Source organism: Mercurialis annua, linkage group LG1-X, assembly GCF_937616625.2.
Source record: "Mercurialis annua linkage group LG1-X, ddMerAnnu1.2, whole genome shotgun sequence".
NCBI classification, from domain to species: Eukaryota; Viridiplantae; Streptophyta; class Magnoliopsida; order Malpighiales; family Euphorbiaceae; genus Mercurialis; species Mercurialis annua.
The window spans coordinates 4134337-4148273 of record NC_065570.1 but is presented as its reverse complement, the minus strand read 5'-3'; the positions used below and the strand labels follow the sequence as shown (position 1 = coordinate 4148273).

General features: G+C 31.0%; 2 protein-coding genes across 3 annotated transcripts; both read right to left on the bottom strand.

The window, feature by feature from the left end:
- Window positions 1–4022: 4022 nt before the first annotated feature.
- Window positions 4023–7995, bottom strand: LOC126666276 (OPA3-like protein). Of its 2 annotated transcripts, none has more exons than XM_050359286.2 (5): window positions 7655–7995; window positions 7443–7577; window positions 6358–6444; window positions 5350–5513; window positions 4023–4365 (listed from the first exon to the last, which is right to left on the bottom strand). In XM_050359286.2, the coding sequence occupies exons 1-4, from the start codon at window positions 7781–7783 to the stop codon at window positions 5355–5357; spliced, it is 510 nt and encodes a 169-aa protein (XP_050215243.1). In that variant the 5' UTR covers window positions 7784–7995; the 3' UTR covers window positions 4023–4365; window positions 5350–5354. The 2 variants fall into 2 exon arrangements, with proteins under 2 accessions (XP_050215243.1, XP_050215242.1); XM_050359285.2 differs by lacking the exon at window positions 4023–4365 and adding an exon at window positions 5002–5233 and having other exon boundaries at window positions 7655–7994.
- A 2813-nt stretch (window positions 7996–10808) lies between these two features.
- LOC126660623 (syntaxin-61) lies at window positions 10809–13806 on the bottom strand. The gene is made up of 8 exons (XM_050354196.2): window positions 13696–13806; window positions 13367–13448; window positions 13092–13205; window positions 12780–12893; window positions 12406–12596; window positions 11554–11644; window positions 11391–11456; window positions 10809–11293 (listed from the first exon to the last, which is right to left on the bottom strand). The coding sequence occupies exons 2-8, from the start codon at window positions 13418–13420 to the stop codon at window positions 11183–11185; spliced, it is 741 nt and encodes a 246-aa protein (XP_050210153.1). The 5' UTR covers window positions 13421–13448; window positions 13696–13806; the 3' UTR covers window positions 10809–11182.
- Window positions 13807–13937: the final 131 nt, after the last annotated feature.

Genomic DNA, 13937 nt, shown 5'->3' with positions numbered 1-13937 from the left:
AAAAAGGAAATATTTATATATATAGGATGATAATTTATATCTTTTTGAGCTTATGTCTCTTAATTTGAGATTAAAGTATCAATCTGACTTTTGGATTTATGATTTAGGATTAAATAAATTACCCTCAATCATTTAATTAATTTAGGATAATATTTTCTATTTTTAAAATTAATTTATGACAAATTATATAATACAGATAAGTTTAAAGATCGAAATGACCTAATGTTTTTTTATTTGATCTAAAAATAGAGAATATTTCTTAACATAAAAACAAGTATTATGTTAATTGATTAGAATGATTGGAAATGAATTATTGAACTTCAAATCGCAAGTTTAAAAATTAAAATGGTTCTTGTTCATTTTAAATTTTCATTTCAATAAAATTTTAACTTCCATAGACATTCTACAATAAAAAGGTCACTAAGATTTTAGTTAGGGCTACACATTGAGTTTCAACTGAATTGAATGATCTTTTCTAAATCAAATAGATTTGTACGAGTTAAATATTTTAAGTCACACTAATCGGGTTGATTATTTTTTTAATTTTGTTTTCAAACTTAAAAGTTAAATCAATTCAATTTGATTATTCGGTTTGATTCAGTTTTTTCACATTCTAATACATAGTCATTGTTGAAACTATTTGAATAAAGGATATAATATGATATGATTATTAGTTCCTTTAGAATTTATTATCGATTGAGATTCAGTATGTGAAAATATCATATTTAGGTGGTTGTGTTCTCCACCATAACTAGATCAAAACCATAATTAGTAAATGAATGAATGCTTTTTAAGAGAATTAAAGAATTTTTCTTAGACGTTACAGTTACTCGAATTTAAAATTTATTGGTATAAGGTGGGACGCTTTTATTATTTGATCTAACCAATCTAGTCATGATAGTTGATGTCCGAAATATTATTCGGTGAAGTTGAAAATATTGAAAAGAGATTTCCATTTTTTAAATTGAATAGGAAGTTCACGTTCAATGTTTATACGGATTCACACATTTGCTCAATAATTGGTAAGTAAATCAAAGGAACACTGAGCATGAGCATGAACTTGCTATAGTATATTTTAGGTCAAATGTCGTAAAAAGGCCAAACCTTTAATAAAAATTTCATAAAAGTCCTGACTTTTCAATTTTATCGATTTTGGCCAAAAACTGATTATTTGGTTTCACAAAAGTCCTGACCTTTCAATTTTATCGATTTTGGCCAAAAATGGATTATTTGGTTTCACAAAAGTCCTGACCTTCTAATATATGTGCATGCCATGTAGACGCCACATAGGCAAATTGAAATCAAATTGAGAATTGGCCACAATTGAAACCAAATAATTTGTTTTTGGCCAAAATCGACAAAATTGAAAGATTAGGACTTTTGTAAATTTTTTATAAAAGGTTCCTTTTTACATCATTTGGCCTATATTTTATACACTTCACATATGATGATATCAAACCATTATAAGGACTCTGTATGATACACGAAAGCCGATTTTTGATTATATTTTTGCTTAAATTTAACGTCTATTTTTTGCATATCGATATATATTATGTTTCTAATTTCGCATTACGTTGTCTAAGTATCACACTCAACAAGAGTTGTTGCACTGATAACCCCTATCAACTTTTGTTACTAAAAAAGAAAGAGAAAATTAGGAAAAATACTCTCTTTTTAAAAATAATAGGATTTCCTACCTCAAGAAGGAAAAGATAGAGAAAATACCTCACCCTTTTACTATAATTATTTTTTTACTCTAAGACATATTTATATTATAATTATACCTACTTTTTATTATTATTTTACTCTAATTATATTTTTTTTACTCTAGTAATATACCACCTGTTACTCTTTTTTTTCCTTTCTCTTTCCTTTCTCTTTTTTCTTCTTTCTCTTCTCTGCTTTCTTTTTTTTTCGTCATTTTTCTTCTTCTTCTTCTTCTTCTTCTTCTTCTTCTTCTTCTTCTTCTTCTTCTTCTTCTTCTTCTTCTTCTTCTTTATTCTTCTTTTCTTCTCCATTTTTATTCTTTTTTTCATCATCGTTCCTTCATCGATCCGTTGTCGCTCCGCCATCGTTTCGCCGTCGCTCCGCCGTTCTTTCATATTTGATTTTAGCGATTTTTTTCTTAATTCGTGGTGATAAATACAATTCATTTTAACTTTCAGATCTAAATAAATTAATCTTGATTTTTTTCAATTTTAGATCTAAAAAGCTGCATGAAAACGATTTTATGATGAAAAAAACGATTTTCTGCAAACAAAACAGCATCTGATTATCATATGAGTATCACTGCATTATCATCACATTATCATAACACTGCAGAAAAAATTATTTTTTTTATAAAAAAACAGCCTCTGATTATCATATGAGTATCACTCTATTATCATGTAGTTATCATAACGTTGCGGGGGGAAAAATTCTGCATAAAATAATGTTTGATTATAAAATCGTTATCATAATATTATCATATTTCGTTATTATAACATTATCATATGATACCGAGATGATATTTATGGTATCAAGATGATAATGTTATGATAATATCTATGATTATGTTATGATAAAACAATATTTGATTATCATGTCAGTATCAGTATATTATCATGTTGTTATCATAACACTGCAGTAAGATAACTAGATAATAATGAAATATGATAATGTTATGATAATATCTATGATTATGTTATGATAAAACAGTATCTGATTATCATCTCAGTATCAGTATATTATCATGTTGTTATCATAACACTGCAGTAAGATACCTAGATGATAATGAAATATGATAAGATTATGATAATTGGATGATAATGTGAGCAAAAATATAATTAAAAAAGGATTTATGATAACCAGATGATAACGGAGTAAAATCATAAATATTTTTAAACCCAGAGTAAAAACATAAATCTGAAAAAAACGTGAGATATTTTCTGCAACTTTTCTGTGTTGAGGTAAAATGTGCAAATATTTTTATTTTTGGAGTAAATACCTAAATTTCCCAAAAAGAAATCAACTATGGCAAAAGTTTGCAAAACAAGGTAGTCCATATCTTCAATTCCTCATCCTCAAGAGCTCCTTTGCCCAAGGAGTGGATTTGCACTCATTAAAATGATCTTATCAATATCGAATAGCACAACGAGCCAGCAATTGATGGAACCCAAAATTTCAACGTTGACATGTCAAACTTTATTAGTCAATTATAGGGGGCAATCTAAACTTTACCATTCCAATTTCATCCTCAATTATTTTCAGTCAGGAAAAAGAAATAATTATTGAATATAATTTGTGGGATGGTAAGTAGAAGAAGAAAGGCATAAAGGTCAAGTCCACCATCACACAAGAGATTCCTAACTTTGATGCCCATTTGATACAGAAAACTTTAGTTTGATGCTTACACACACTATTTACCAACTATGTTAGACATCCAGCATCTTTTGTCAATAATTCTGGTCGGTCCAATGGGTAAAAGATTAGGGGTGAGAAAAAACGGAACCAATCCGTAAAACCGAACTGGACCGAAATTGAAATTGGATTGGTTAAAAAGGTTAGTATGGTCTGATTTAGTTTATAGTTTATGAAAATTCAAGCTTTCGGTTTTAGGGTTCAGTTCACAGAACCGAACGCAACGTTGTTTTGATATATATTTGTCATTACATCGCTTAAAGTTATTGATTTTCTTCACCAGATCATGTCCAAGTTTTATTTATTAGGCTTTAATTAAAATTAGAAAGATTATAATAAAACTAATTGTAAGCCTTTTGATCATGCCAAAAAGATATAGGTGTCAAAACTAAGGATGGTTAAATTTACTTGATTAGATTGCTCAATTCTCTTTAGATTGAGAAAGTAGAAGAAAAGGAGACCCTCTTACAGAAAAAAATAAATAAAGAAGACAATGACTTGTAAAACAAGAGCCTTTTTTCCTGTTCATATAAAGAACAAACAAGAGCATTTATCCTCACATATCCAGATTAGATGACAACCATTTTCTACTAAAAGAAATTCATAATTTTCCTCTATAGATCTTAGTACGGAAGCTCTCGACAATAAATATTAATGTACTCGGAATAAACTTTTTAAAGTCAATTACATAACAAAAGCGCAGATGAACCGAAGTAGATTAATGAGCTCCATAGTGTTATTCCGCCATTAGAACTAGTTATAAAAGTTAGCAAGGAAGAGCAAAATGTGCATCTTTCAAGTATCTATATTTACATCAAAAACGGCCTTAACATGCTAAAAACCGCTAGATAATATATCCCAGACCGAAGTTCAAAACAGAAGCAGTTACTTGTAACCAAAATTTGAGAAAAAAAATGAAGTTCCATGACTTTGTTTTTCTCGAAAGCAAGGATGAACCAACCGAACCTTTGAGAAGAAAAAACAAGTTGTTGTAAGATCAATTTAGCTCACCACTAGCACTAAATCTGTTCAGAACCATCAAATTAGAAGGTATTTTGCATTTATATTGAAGGAATGATATACTTTTTGAGAAAATAGTTATTCTATAAAAATCACGGAATTACTATAATATGAACCAAAGTAAGGAATAATTATTCCATATGGAATAGCTATGAGGAAGGTCTACTACCATGCTACGATAGTGCTACTGCAGAATAGTTAAAAAAAACGAGGCTAGCTACTGCGGAATAGTTAAAAGAACGAGGCTAGAATGATCAGATAAATAGCAGATTTCGGAAAGATAACATAACAAAATGAATTAATCCATCAGGATAACCGAAACAAAAAGTTAAGCGCACTGAGCAGACAGCATAAATGGATGTGTTTTGGTAATATTTTTCACATGTTTGTTCATAGAGGTAACAAAATGAACTAGTCCATGAGGATAAATAAAGCTACTAGTTAAGGCATTGAGCAGCAGCATAATGGATTTAGGTACATTTTTCACTGTTTGTTTGCATGAACGTTGCAGAAAGAGAGACAGGCAGAGATTGAAATGGCGGAGACAAGAACAATGCATAAAAAGGCGTTTGCTAAGAGAAATGCGAGAATCTGGAAAACCGACTTGTATTACTAGACAACAAACAAGAGACATGAAAAACATTTTACATGTTACACCCAAAGTATAGTCTTTCATCATTGTGATAATAATCGGCAATACTGTTTACAGTTTAGCCTTTTTCTTTTCTAATTGTGCACCTCAGTTGATAACTATTTATACATTTCCTCTTTTTTTATTCAAGAATGAATGAAGGATGTGAAGCCAGTATTCAATCTGAGAACCAAAAAGAATCAAAAAAAGAAAAAGGTTCATATGTCGAGAATAATGAATCTCTTCAGTGATTAGAAAATTGTGTAACCCGATTAATGTTTCATTGACGAAATGCATACCAAAATTAAGCTGGTTTTGGGACCTTTACTGCTTCTGTGTTAGAATGTTTGAAGTGGAAAACACCACTAAGTCCTCGTCCTTTGGCAAGCTGTTCGATTTCTTCAAGTTTGTGTCTAAGAGTTTCTACTTCTCTGGCCAATTCTTCATCTCTTTGACGCATTGCCTACAATCAAGCGCTAACAATCAATACCCTCAAGCATCACGTTTGAACAGATAGTTAACAGAATAAATTAGCAATCATTGCAAAACCCATTTAAGTAGTTAAGTATCCCTTAAAAATACTGAAAGAAAATCTAGTCATTTTACCTTACGTAAAACCAAGATAAAGTTGTAATGACAGATTGCTGGCTTTCAAATACTGGCGCTAATCTAGATACTTAAAATGGATTCACTCTAGGTCCAACTGTAACTTTAGCACGCCCATTTGAATGCATCAGGAAAAGCAACATTCTAGGTATTATATCTTTCTGATGCCTCTGCAAAGTATTTATAAAACCAACATGTGCAATCTATCCCCACAACTAATATCAAATATAAATCTCTATTCCTTTTGCTTCAAATGAATCTCAAAAGTTTCCTACCCAAAAAAGAAAAAAAACACTCAAAATTGTCCAGGAATTATAGATAACTCAAACTTTATTTTTTGCCTTTGTGTTCCTTTCAGACTTCATTGTCATTAATTCAATCCCTCAAATTGGAAACTCAATTAACACCAATTTCTGTTTTTTTTTTTCCGATAACTAAGAGAACAAATATATCCTTTGGCAAAAGCAGAAGGGAGGCATCAATACTTTACTGCAGTTATTAAACAATGACAGAAATGATTCGGACTAAGCATCTCTAGTAATGTTTAAAGAAGCTTGTCAAAATACTTGTGCATACCACAATCCAGCAGGCAAAATACAAATTATTCCAGCTGTTACTCTAGAGGAAATAAAGGACTCATAGTGTCGTCACCTCAAGAAAGGACTCGGTGATAAAAAAACAAAAAGACAGAAAATCATTACCTCCAATTCTTGTTTTCGCAATTCTTCTTTTCTGGCTTCTGATTTAGCACTTCTTTGCACCTCAAAGATCACAACAGCTCCTGCCACCTATACATGTACAATTTACAAACACATGGCATATGAGTACTAGCATAACAAAACTCCAATGCATATAGCTTATGGAATTTCAAATATCTAACACATGTAGCATTTAGACTAATTGTTGAATCCACTTTAGCAAGTAGCCTTAATACAAAAGGCACAAACATTCATAATAGTTGCAACTGAAGCTACAGGTAGTCACTAATCATGGTACATTACATTCCTTGCTCTCATTTCCATTATGTCGAAAAGCTGTGTTCGATATTTTCAGATTAATTTTTGATACTTTTAGTAATTGGATTACCTTCACAAGTTGTAATTTCTGCTCCTAAATTACATGTTAAACATGTCTTTGTTTGATTGTTTTTCTAATATAAACTTGATTTCGAGTTATAACAATATGAATAAAGTACAAGTGTTACGATAGTTTCATTCCACAAATGAAATTTTTCTCAACTGTTGTAAGTAACAAAAAGAATCAAAATATGTGGTAACTTATTCATGGACACCCTATCCCTTAAATGTTTCACCAGATTATCTTCACCTATAATTCTTTGTAACCAAAATGATCCTCCTAAGCAATTCCTGAAGCACAAATAAAAGTAATGCACTTATTCATGGACACCCTATCCCTTAAATGTTCGATATTGCGGTTTTTTTGCATTTCTAGTGACTAGGTTTTCTTTTGTAGAAAAGCCAAAAACAAATAAATGCTTAACTAAAATTGCATCACCGAATAGCTCTATTTCCGTGTTCAATAATAATTTAATCAATCTCTACAGAGAATTGCAAGATGATGGATCATTATTAATACATGGAAATGGAATAGGTCCGCTGAAACAGAATTAGGCGCCACAATATAAACCTAGTAAAATTCTTGCTTCACATTTTTTGTAATTAGCTCAATTGTGCAGAGGTTAAACCCTAACTAATCACCAAGATAGTTCAATTAACTTCCAAAAACATCAATAAAAAGCAATTAAAAATTGAAAAATTAAAATTACCGTGAAAACAAAGACTTCGCCAATGAGATCAACAGCAGCTTGAACAGCTTTCTCTTCATTTAAAGGCCGAATCTCAACATCCGTCGCATGACTATAAATTCTCCTTTGCATTCTAGTCGTTATTCTATGATTCGCCTGTTCTTCAATTTTCAAATTCAGCGAAGAACAAATAACAAATGAACTGAATATATGAAATAAATTATTAAAATAACCTGAGCAAAGCTGACGATTAACTGACGGAACTTTGGATGACGAGCTGCCTGTTGCTTGAGCTTAGCAGCGAACGGTTTGCTTAGGGTTTTAACGGCTAATGTACCCAGCTTTAGTAATGGCAGCACCATGATAGTAACAGCAAAGGTCAGTTAACAAAAAATTGAAGATCTGATTAAGAAATAAAATGAGGAATTAATGGAGATTATGTTTTAGAATGGATCGAAGAAGAAACGGAGGTGATTATGAAGCATTTTATTCCTTGATGAATAAGAAAAATTGGCTGCTGCTATGAAAGAGCCAAGTTCACAGAGTCGAACATGTCAACGGAGATTTATTAATTAGTATTAGTATTTGCATTTTCATTTACTGAAAGTGAAAACTGTAAAGTTTATTGATATTTGGTATTTTTTGAATAATTATTGGGTACAACCATTGCGCCATATCATTCGTGCAACAAATCAATCATGTGTTAGTTATGTGGAAAAAATAATGATAAAAAAATAAGTGATAATTAAAAAATTACCTATCACAAATCTTCATTGGTTTGTTGTAAAAATGACGTGGCACAACGGTTGCCTAACATAAACACACATTCTTTTTTCTGTTTTAAGAGATGGGAAAATAGACGGTTATTTTGTTAATATGGTTCATTTTGCCTCCTCAAGTTTATAGTTTTATATAATAACATTCACTGTTTAAACTGATGTCAAATTTACACTTTTAACTATCAAAATTCAAAAATGATGTCAAATTAGAGTTTAACATGATTCAAAATTGATAAATTGTGGATTTTCTTATCTAAACTCACAATTTTAGACTTTTTGATTTCTTTTTTTTGCCAAAGTTAGACGCATAAAATAAAATTTTATTGGATGTTTTGTGTATTATTTGATGGGTTAACACTGCCCTAATCGTTAAACTATTGTGAATCAATTTTGACTAGTTTGACCAATGTTCTCTCTCTCAATTGGCAAAGAATGATGCTCAAGTCTCATTTTGGATATAAGGTGAATTTTTTTTTTTGGAATTAGTAAAAAATGGAGATAGTACACTTGAAAATTGAAAACGGAAAACTAGAAGGGTCAGAGAAGGTTTTGGATTGGACATCGGATGCAAGTATCGTTCCGTCCAAATGACTTGTACCGGTAAAGTGATGTAATTGCAAGTCAGCGGGATAATTGAATTTTGTACGTATTAGTCGTTGTAGTATTTTAATTTCGAAAAATAATATTTTAGACTAATTTTTTTAACAGAGATGGATAACAACATGTAAAATAAGTAAAACTAAATAAAAAAGAATGAAAACTAAGAAAAATTGTAGAGAAAATTAGGAAAAATACTCTCTTTTTAAAAATGATAGGATTTCCTATCTCAAGAAGGAAAAGATAGAGAAAATACCTCACCCTTTTACTATAATTATTTTTTTACTCTAAGACATATTTATATTATAATTATACCTACTTTTTATTATTATTTTACTCTAATTATATTTTTTTTACTCTAATAATATACCACCTGTTACTCTTTTTTTTCCTTTCTCTTTTTTCTTCTTTCTCTTCTCTGCTTTCTTTTTTTTCGTCATTTTTCTTCTTCTTCTTCTTCTTCTTCTTTATTCTTCTTTTCTTCTCCATTTTTATTCTTTTTTTCATCATCGTTCCTTCATCGATCCGTTGTCGCTCCGCCATCGTTTCGTCGTCGCTCCGCCGTTCTTTCATATTTGATTTTAGCGATTTTTTTCTTAATTCGTGGTGATAAATACAATTCATTTTAACTTTCAGATCTAAATAAATTAATCTTGATTTTTTTCAATTTTAGATCTAAAAAGCTGCATGAAAAACGATTTTATGATGAAAAAACGATTTTCTGCAAACAAAACAGCATCTGATTATCATATGAGTATCACTGCATTATCATCACATTATCATAACACTGCAGAAAAAATTATTTTTTTTATAAAAAAACAGCCTCTGATTATCATATGAGTATCACTCTATTATCATGTAGTTATCATAACATTGCGGGGAAACAAATTATGCATAAAATAATGTTTGATTATAAAATCGTTATCATAATATTATCATATTTCGTTATCATAACATTATCATATGATACCGAGATGATATTTATGGTATCAAGATGATAATGTTATGATAATATCTATGATTATGTTATGATAAAACAATATTGATTATCATGTCAGTATCAGTATATTATCATGTTCTTATCATAACACTGCAGTAAGATAACTAGATGATAATGAAATATGATAATGTTATGATAATATCTATGATTATGTTATGATAAAACAGTATCTGATTATCATCTCAGTATCAGTATATTATCATGTTGTTATCATAACACTGCAGTAAGATACCTAGATGATAATGAAATATGATAAGATTATGATAATTGGATGATAACGTGCGCAAAAATATAATTACAAAGGATTTATGATAACCAGATGATAACGGAGTAAAATCATAAATATTTTTAAACCCAGAGTAAAAACATAAATCTGAAAAAAACGTGAGGTATTTTCTGCAACTTTTCTGTGTTGAGGTAAAATGTGCAAATATTTTTATTTTTGGAGTAAATACCTAAATTTCCCAAAATTGTAAGCCGCTTTGATCATTTAAGCCCATTGATGTGCCATTGTGTTTGCCCGCCTTGGGATGTACTAGAGGATTGTCGATATGAAGGAGCGTTTAAGATGTCAAATGTCTTTGCAAATACCTTGCAAAACAACTGATCGACATGAATTTGAGTTCATATAATTGGATACTTGGATTGCATCGCTTTCAAATATACATTTCTTACATCCCTGAAGAATAGCCCAATTAATAGCTTCTCGAAGCGCTAGGCAATCTAAAATGTTTGGATCCCAAATATAACGAAAAACTGCTGAGAATTTATGGAGACGTGATTGTTGAGAATTGATTGCCACTACCCCCAATACATCCAAAATGTTGTCTTGAATTAACCGCTGCATCATAATAAAGCTTAATGAATCCATCTGGAGTTGCAAACATTGTTTATTTTGACAATGTTTTGTGAAAATTTAAATTGACAAAAAAAAAAGAGATTTTTAGATCCACCAAAACAGGTATGAACACGGCAGCAAAAATTACAGTAGAACACGGTGAACTAAAAGTATAATCGACAATATAATCTACTATATAAACAAAATTAGATTTTTGTAGGAAAAAGTAACTGAAATAAATTGGAGGTCTGTCCACTGTTTACAAAGTATTAGAAGACTAAACATAATCTAGAGAGAGAAAATTACAAAAATACATGCAAAGCAGCATCAGCAGATAATAACAGTGCGGACCAATAGTACAACATATATATAGCTCAAATTTCTGAAAACAGTCTGATAATCAAGTTCCAAAGCCACTAACATGTCATATTTTAATTTCTGTTAGTTCCCGGGCTTTCGCTCAACGTAATCAGACCACGCTGATCATTCTTCTGTAATCTTCATTGCATGTATGCTTTATCGTGTATGAATTAATAAATTAAAAAGATTATGTAAGGAAGACCAGAACAAATAAAATTATGAATAAAGCTAGTAAGAATAGTATCATCATAATCTGGCCCTTTGCACTGGCTTTCTTCATCACCATGGCCACTTTTTTCTGCAAACATTGAACAAAAGCAATTTCAGTCGCATAAAGAAAGCCAAACATGCAAAAACAGAGAGTGAGAAGTTATACTGTAGAAAGAGTAAATCACCTGAACAAAATCAAGACGATTTGATGTGCTGTCCATTTCTGTACCCAAATCATCTATAATCTTTTCCTGAAGCACCAAAGACCGAGATTTTAGCTTAAATTCGACAAAAGAGGTATCTGGTTAAATTCAGGTAGATGCTTTAAGTCTACCCACAAAATCAAACCTGTGCAAGGAGTTCTTCATGAATAGTAAGACCCACACCTCCGATTCGTTCAACACTTGCACTAAGCTCGTCTAATTCCTCATCTTGTTGCCTGCAATAATGAACAAAAGATCGTTGTAATAACATTTACTAGAATTTATTTTTATCTTGGCACTGCGTACTGGGAAAATAGCAAAAAGTAGTAGGAAATTTAAAAGTTCAACTCTGAGCATCCATGATTGTAATTAACACAAAATCCTTATCTTTTCTATTATTAGGAAGTCAACAACAACTATGTATCTCACTTGTCAACTCTAGCTCCAACAAAAAAATTAAGTAGAAAAAGAGTAAAGCATCACTATTTGGATCAAACAAACATAACATAACATGATGCAGCTGTTAATCAACTGCAAAAACTCCCCAAACATCCCCAACGTCATCTCCAAAAGCCATGAGGGTTGAAGAGAGACAAGCAATTGCATATACAAAAGTTGCCAAAATTTTGTTTCAGCAGTATTGGAATTTAAACAGGACCAACAGTCAAGATTATTATTATTTTATTTTAATGCATTGCAAATCAAACAGAAAATAATCACCAAGGGTTCTAGAGGCGAGTTTACTCAAAAATAAAAAGGTACAATAACTTAAAATTTACAATGAATAGCCCTCAAAGAGACCAATATCTTTTTCCTGAAACTTCAAGAAAGTTCACATGTTTGGGTCTTCAAAACTATGCAAACATACAAGTAGTCTGTTTCCACTTAACTCCTAACCCAATACTCAAGTCTTACAAAACAAAGTCATTAAATAACTATTTACACTGACAAGAAGAAGTACATAAACATAAGGAGAATGAGAAGAAGAATACTCTACTTTATAAGAAGCATTTGTCTATCTGATTCTGAGTGTATAAAATCATCATTATCTTGAGAATAAGGGTTGGATTTATCTGCCTGATGAGAATTTTGCAGCCTCAGTAACTCTCTGCGCATCCCATTTACACTTGTAGTCCCATTACTATTCACCTCCTTTTCAGATATTACTGCTTTCTTCACATTGCCAACCTGATAAAGCCATGCAATCCTTTGGATGATTCATAAAATGAAATTTGAGCCTAGGGCTCACTTCATGCCACATTAACCAAAAAGATCTAGCTAAATTTTTATTCTGCTCACATGGAAAGGTTTTTCATGCCAATGAAAAAGAATAACAAAGGAAAAAGCACATTACAAATATCCAAATAATACCTGAACACGAGCAGTGCTAGTCCATCTCCTGCGTTTTTCAAGTTCAACTTCATCAATGCCATACCAAGACGGATCTCTAGCCGCTACATTAATCGCTTTGTCTAGTTCATCCACCTTCCTATCAAAAAGAAAGATTTCAGCAGTTGCATATATCAAAATCGTCTAATTAAAAAAAAAACATACAAATCCTTTTCAACTAAAGGATACTAACTGAGCTGCTTATATTGATGAATTTTCTTATCATTAACAAAGTAAAGCATGCCAAAGGATAATATAAATGGCTAATCAACTTGTTACTACACTTCCCGGTACCTGCCACTCAATGCTCTCACAGCCACCAAGCAGTTCCTTTGCAAAAAGCAGTTTCTCTTCAGGATTCATAGAACTCCGTTCCCGTTGATGAAAGGTAGATAGCAACTTATCAATCTAACAATTACATAAAAATTACGAAAGTGAATTAAAAATTGCAAACCTAATGAACTAACTAAAAATAAAGCAAAAATCATATGCTAAGTTGCTAACTAAAAGCAACATTGTATGCAATTAATAACTATCCAATATACACACGACTAAGAAAACAAACTTACGGATTCTTGAATCTCCTCTTTCACAATATAAAACGGATCTTGAGCTGAAGACATCTCGTAGTAAATCAGTAATTATTTCTTCCTATATCCAAAAAAACTAAATTATCAATAATCAATAACTAATTAAACACCAAATCATACATTAAAAGTCAAGCTATTCGAAATTAAATGTACAAATTAAAAAATAACAGCCTAGCCTATGTTAATTACCAGATGCATATCAGAATTAAGGAAATTACAGATCTAAATAGTAATTAACCGAACAGTAATTACACAGAACAAAGATGAACAAATTAAAAATAATTAAATGAAGAAAGTAGAAATCTAACCTCACCAATCGACCAGTACGGAGAGATCAAGTAAATTTGCAAAGCTTGCGAGTCAGTTGAAAGCAAAATCCCTTTCTTGTATCTCTCTGTTTTGGTTAAACTTTCCTGTATTTTTGCCATCTGGTTTCACAGCTCAGCCTTATACGGGCCATAGGCCTGGCCCAAATAGGCTCTAAAAACAAATAAACTTTGGGCTTGGGCTTCCTTTCGTTTGAATGAGTGCGCGAAAATCGTAAAAATAT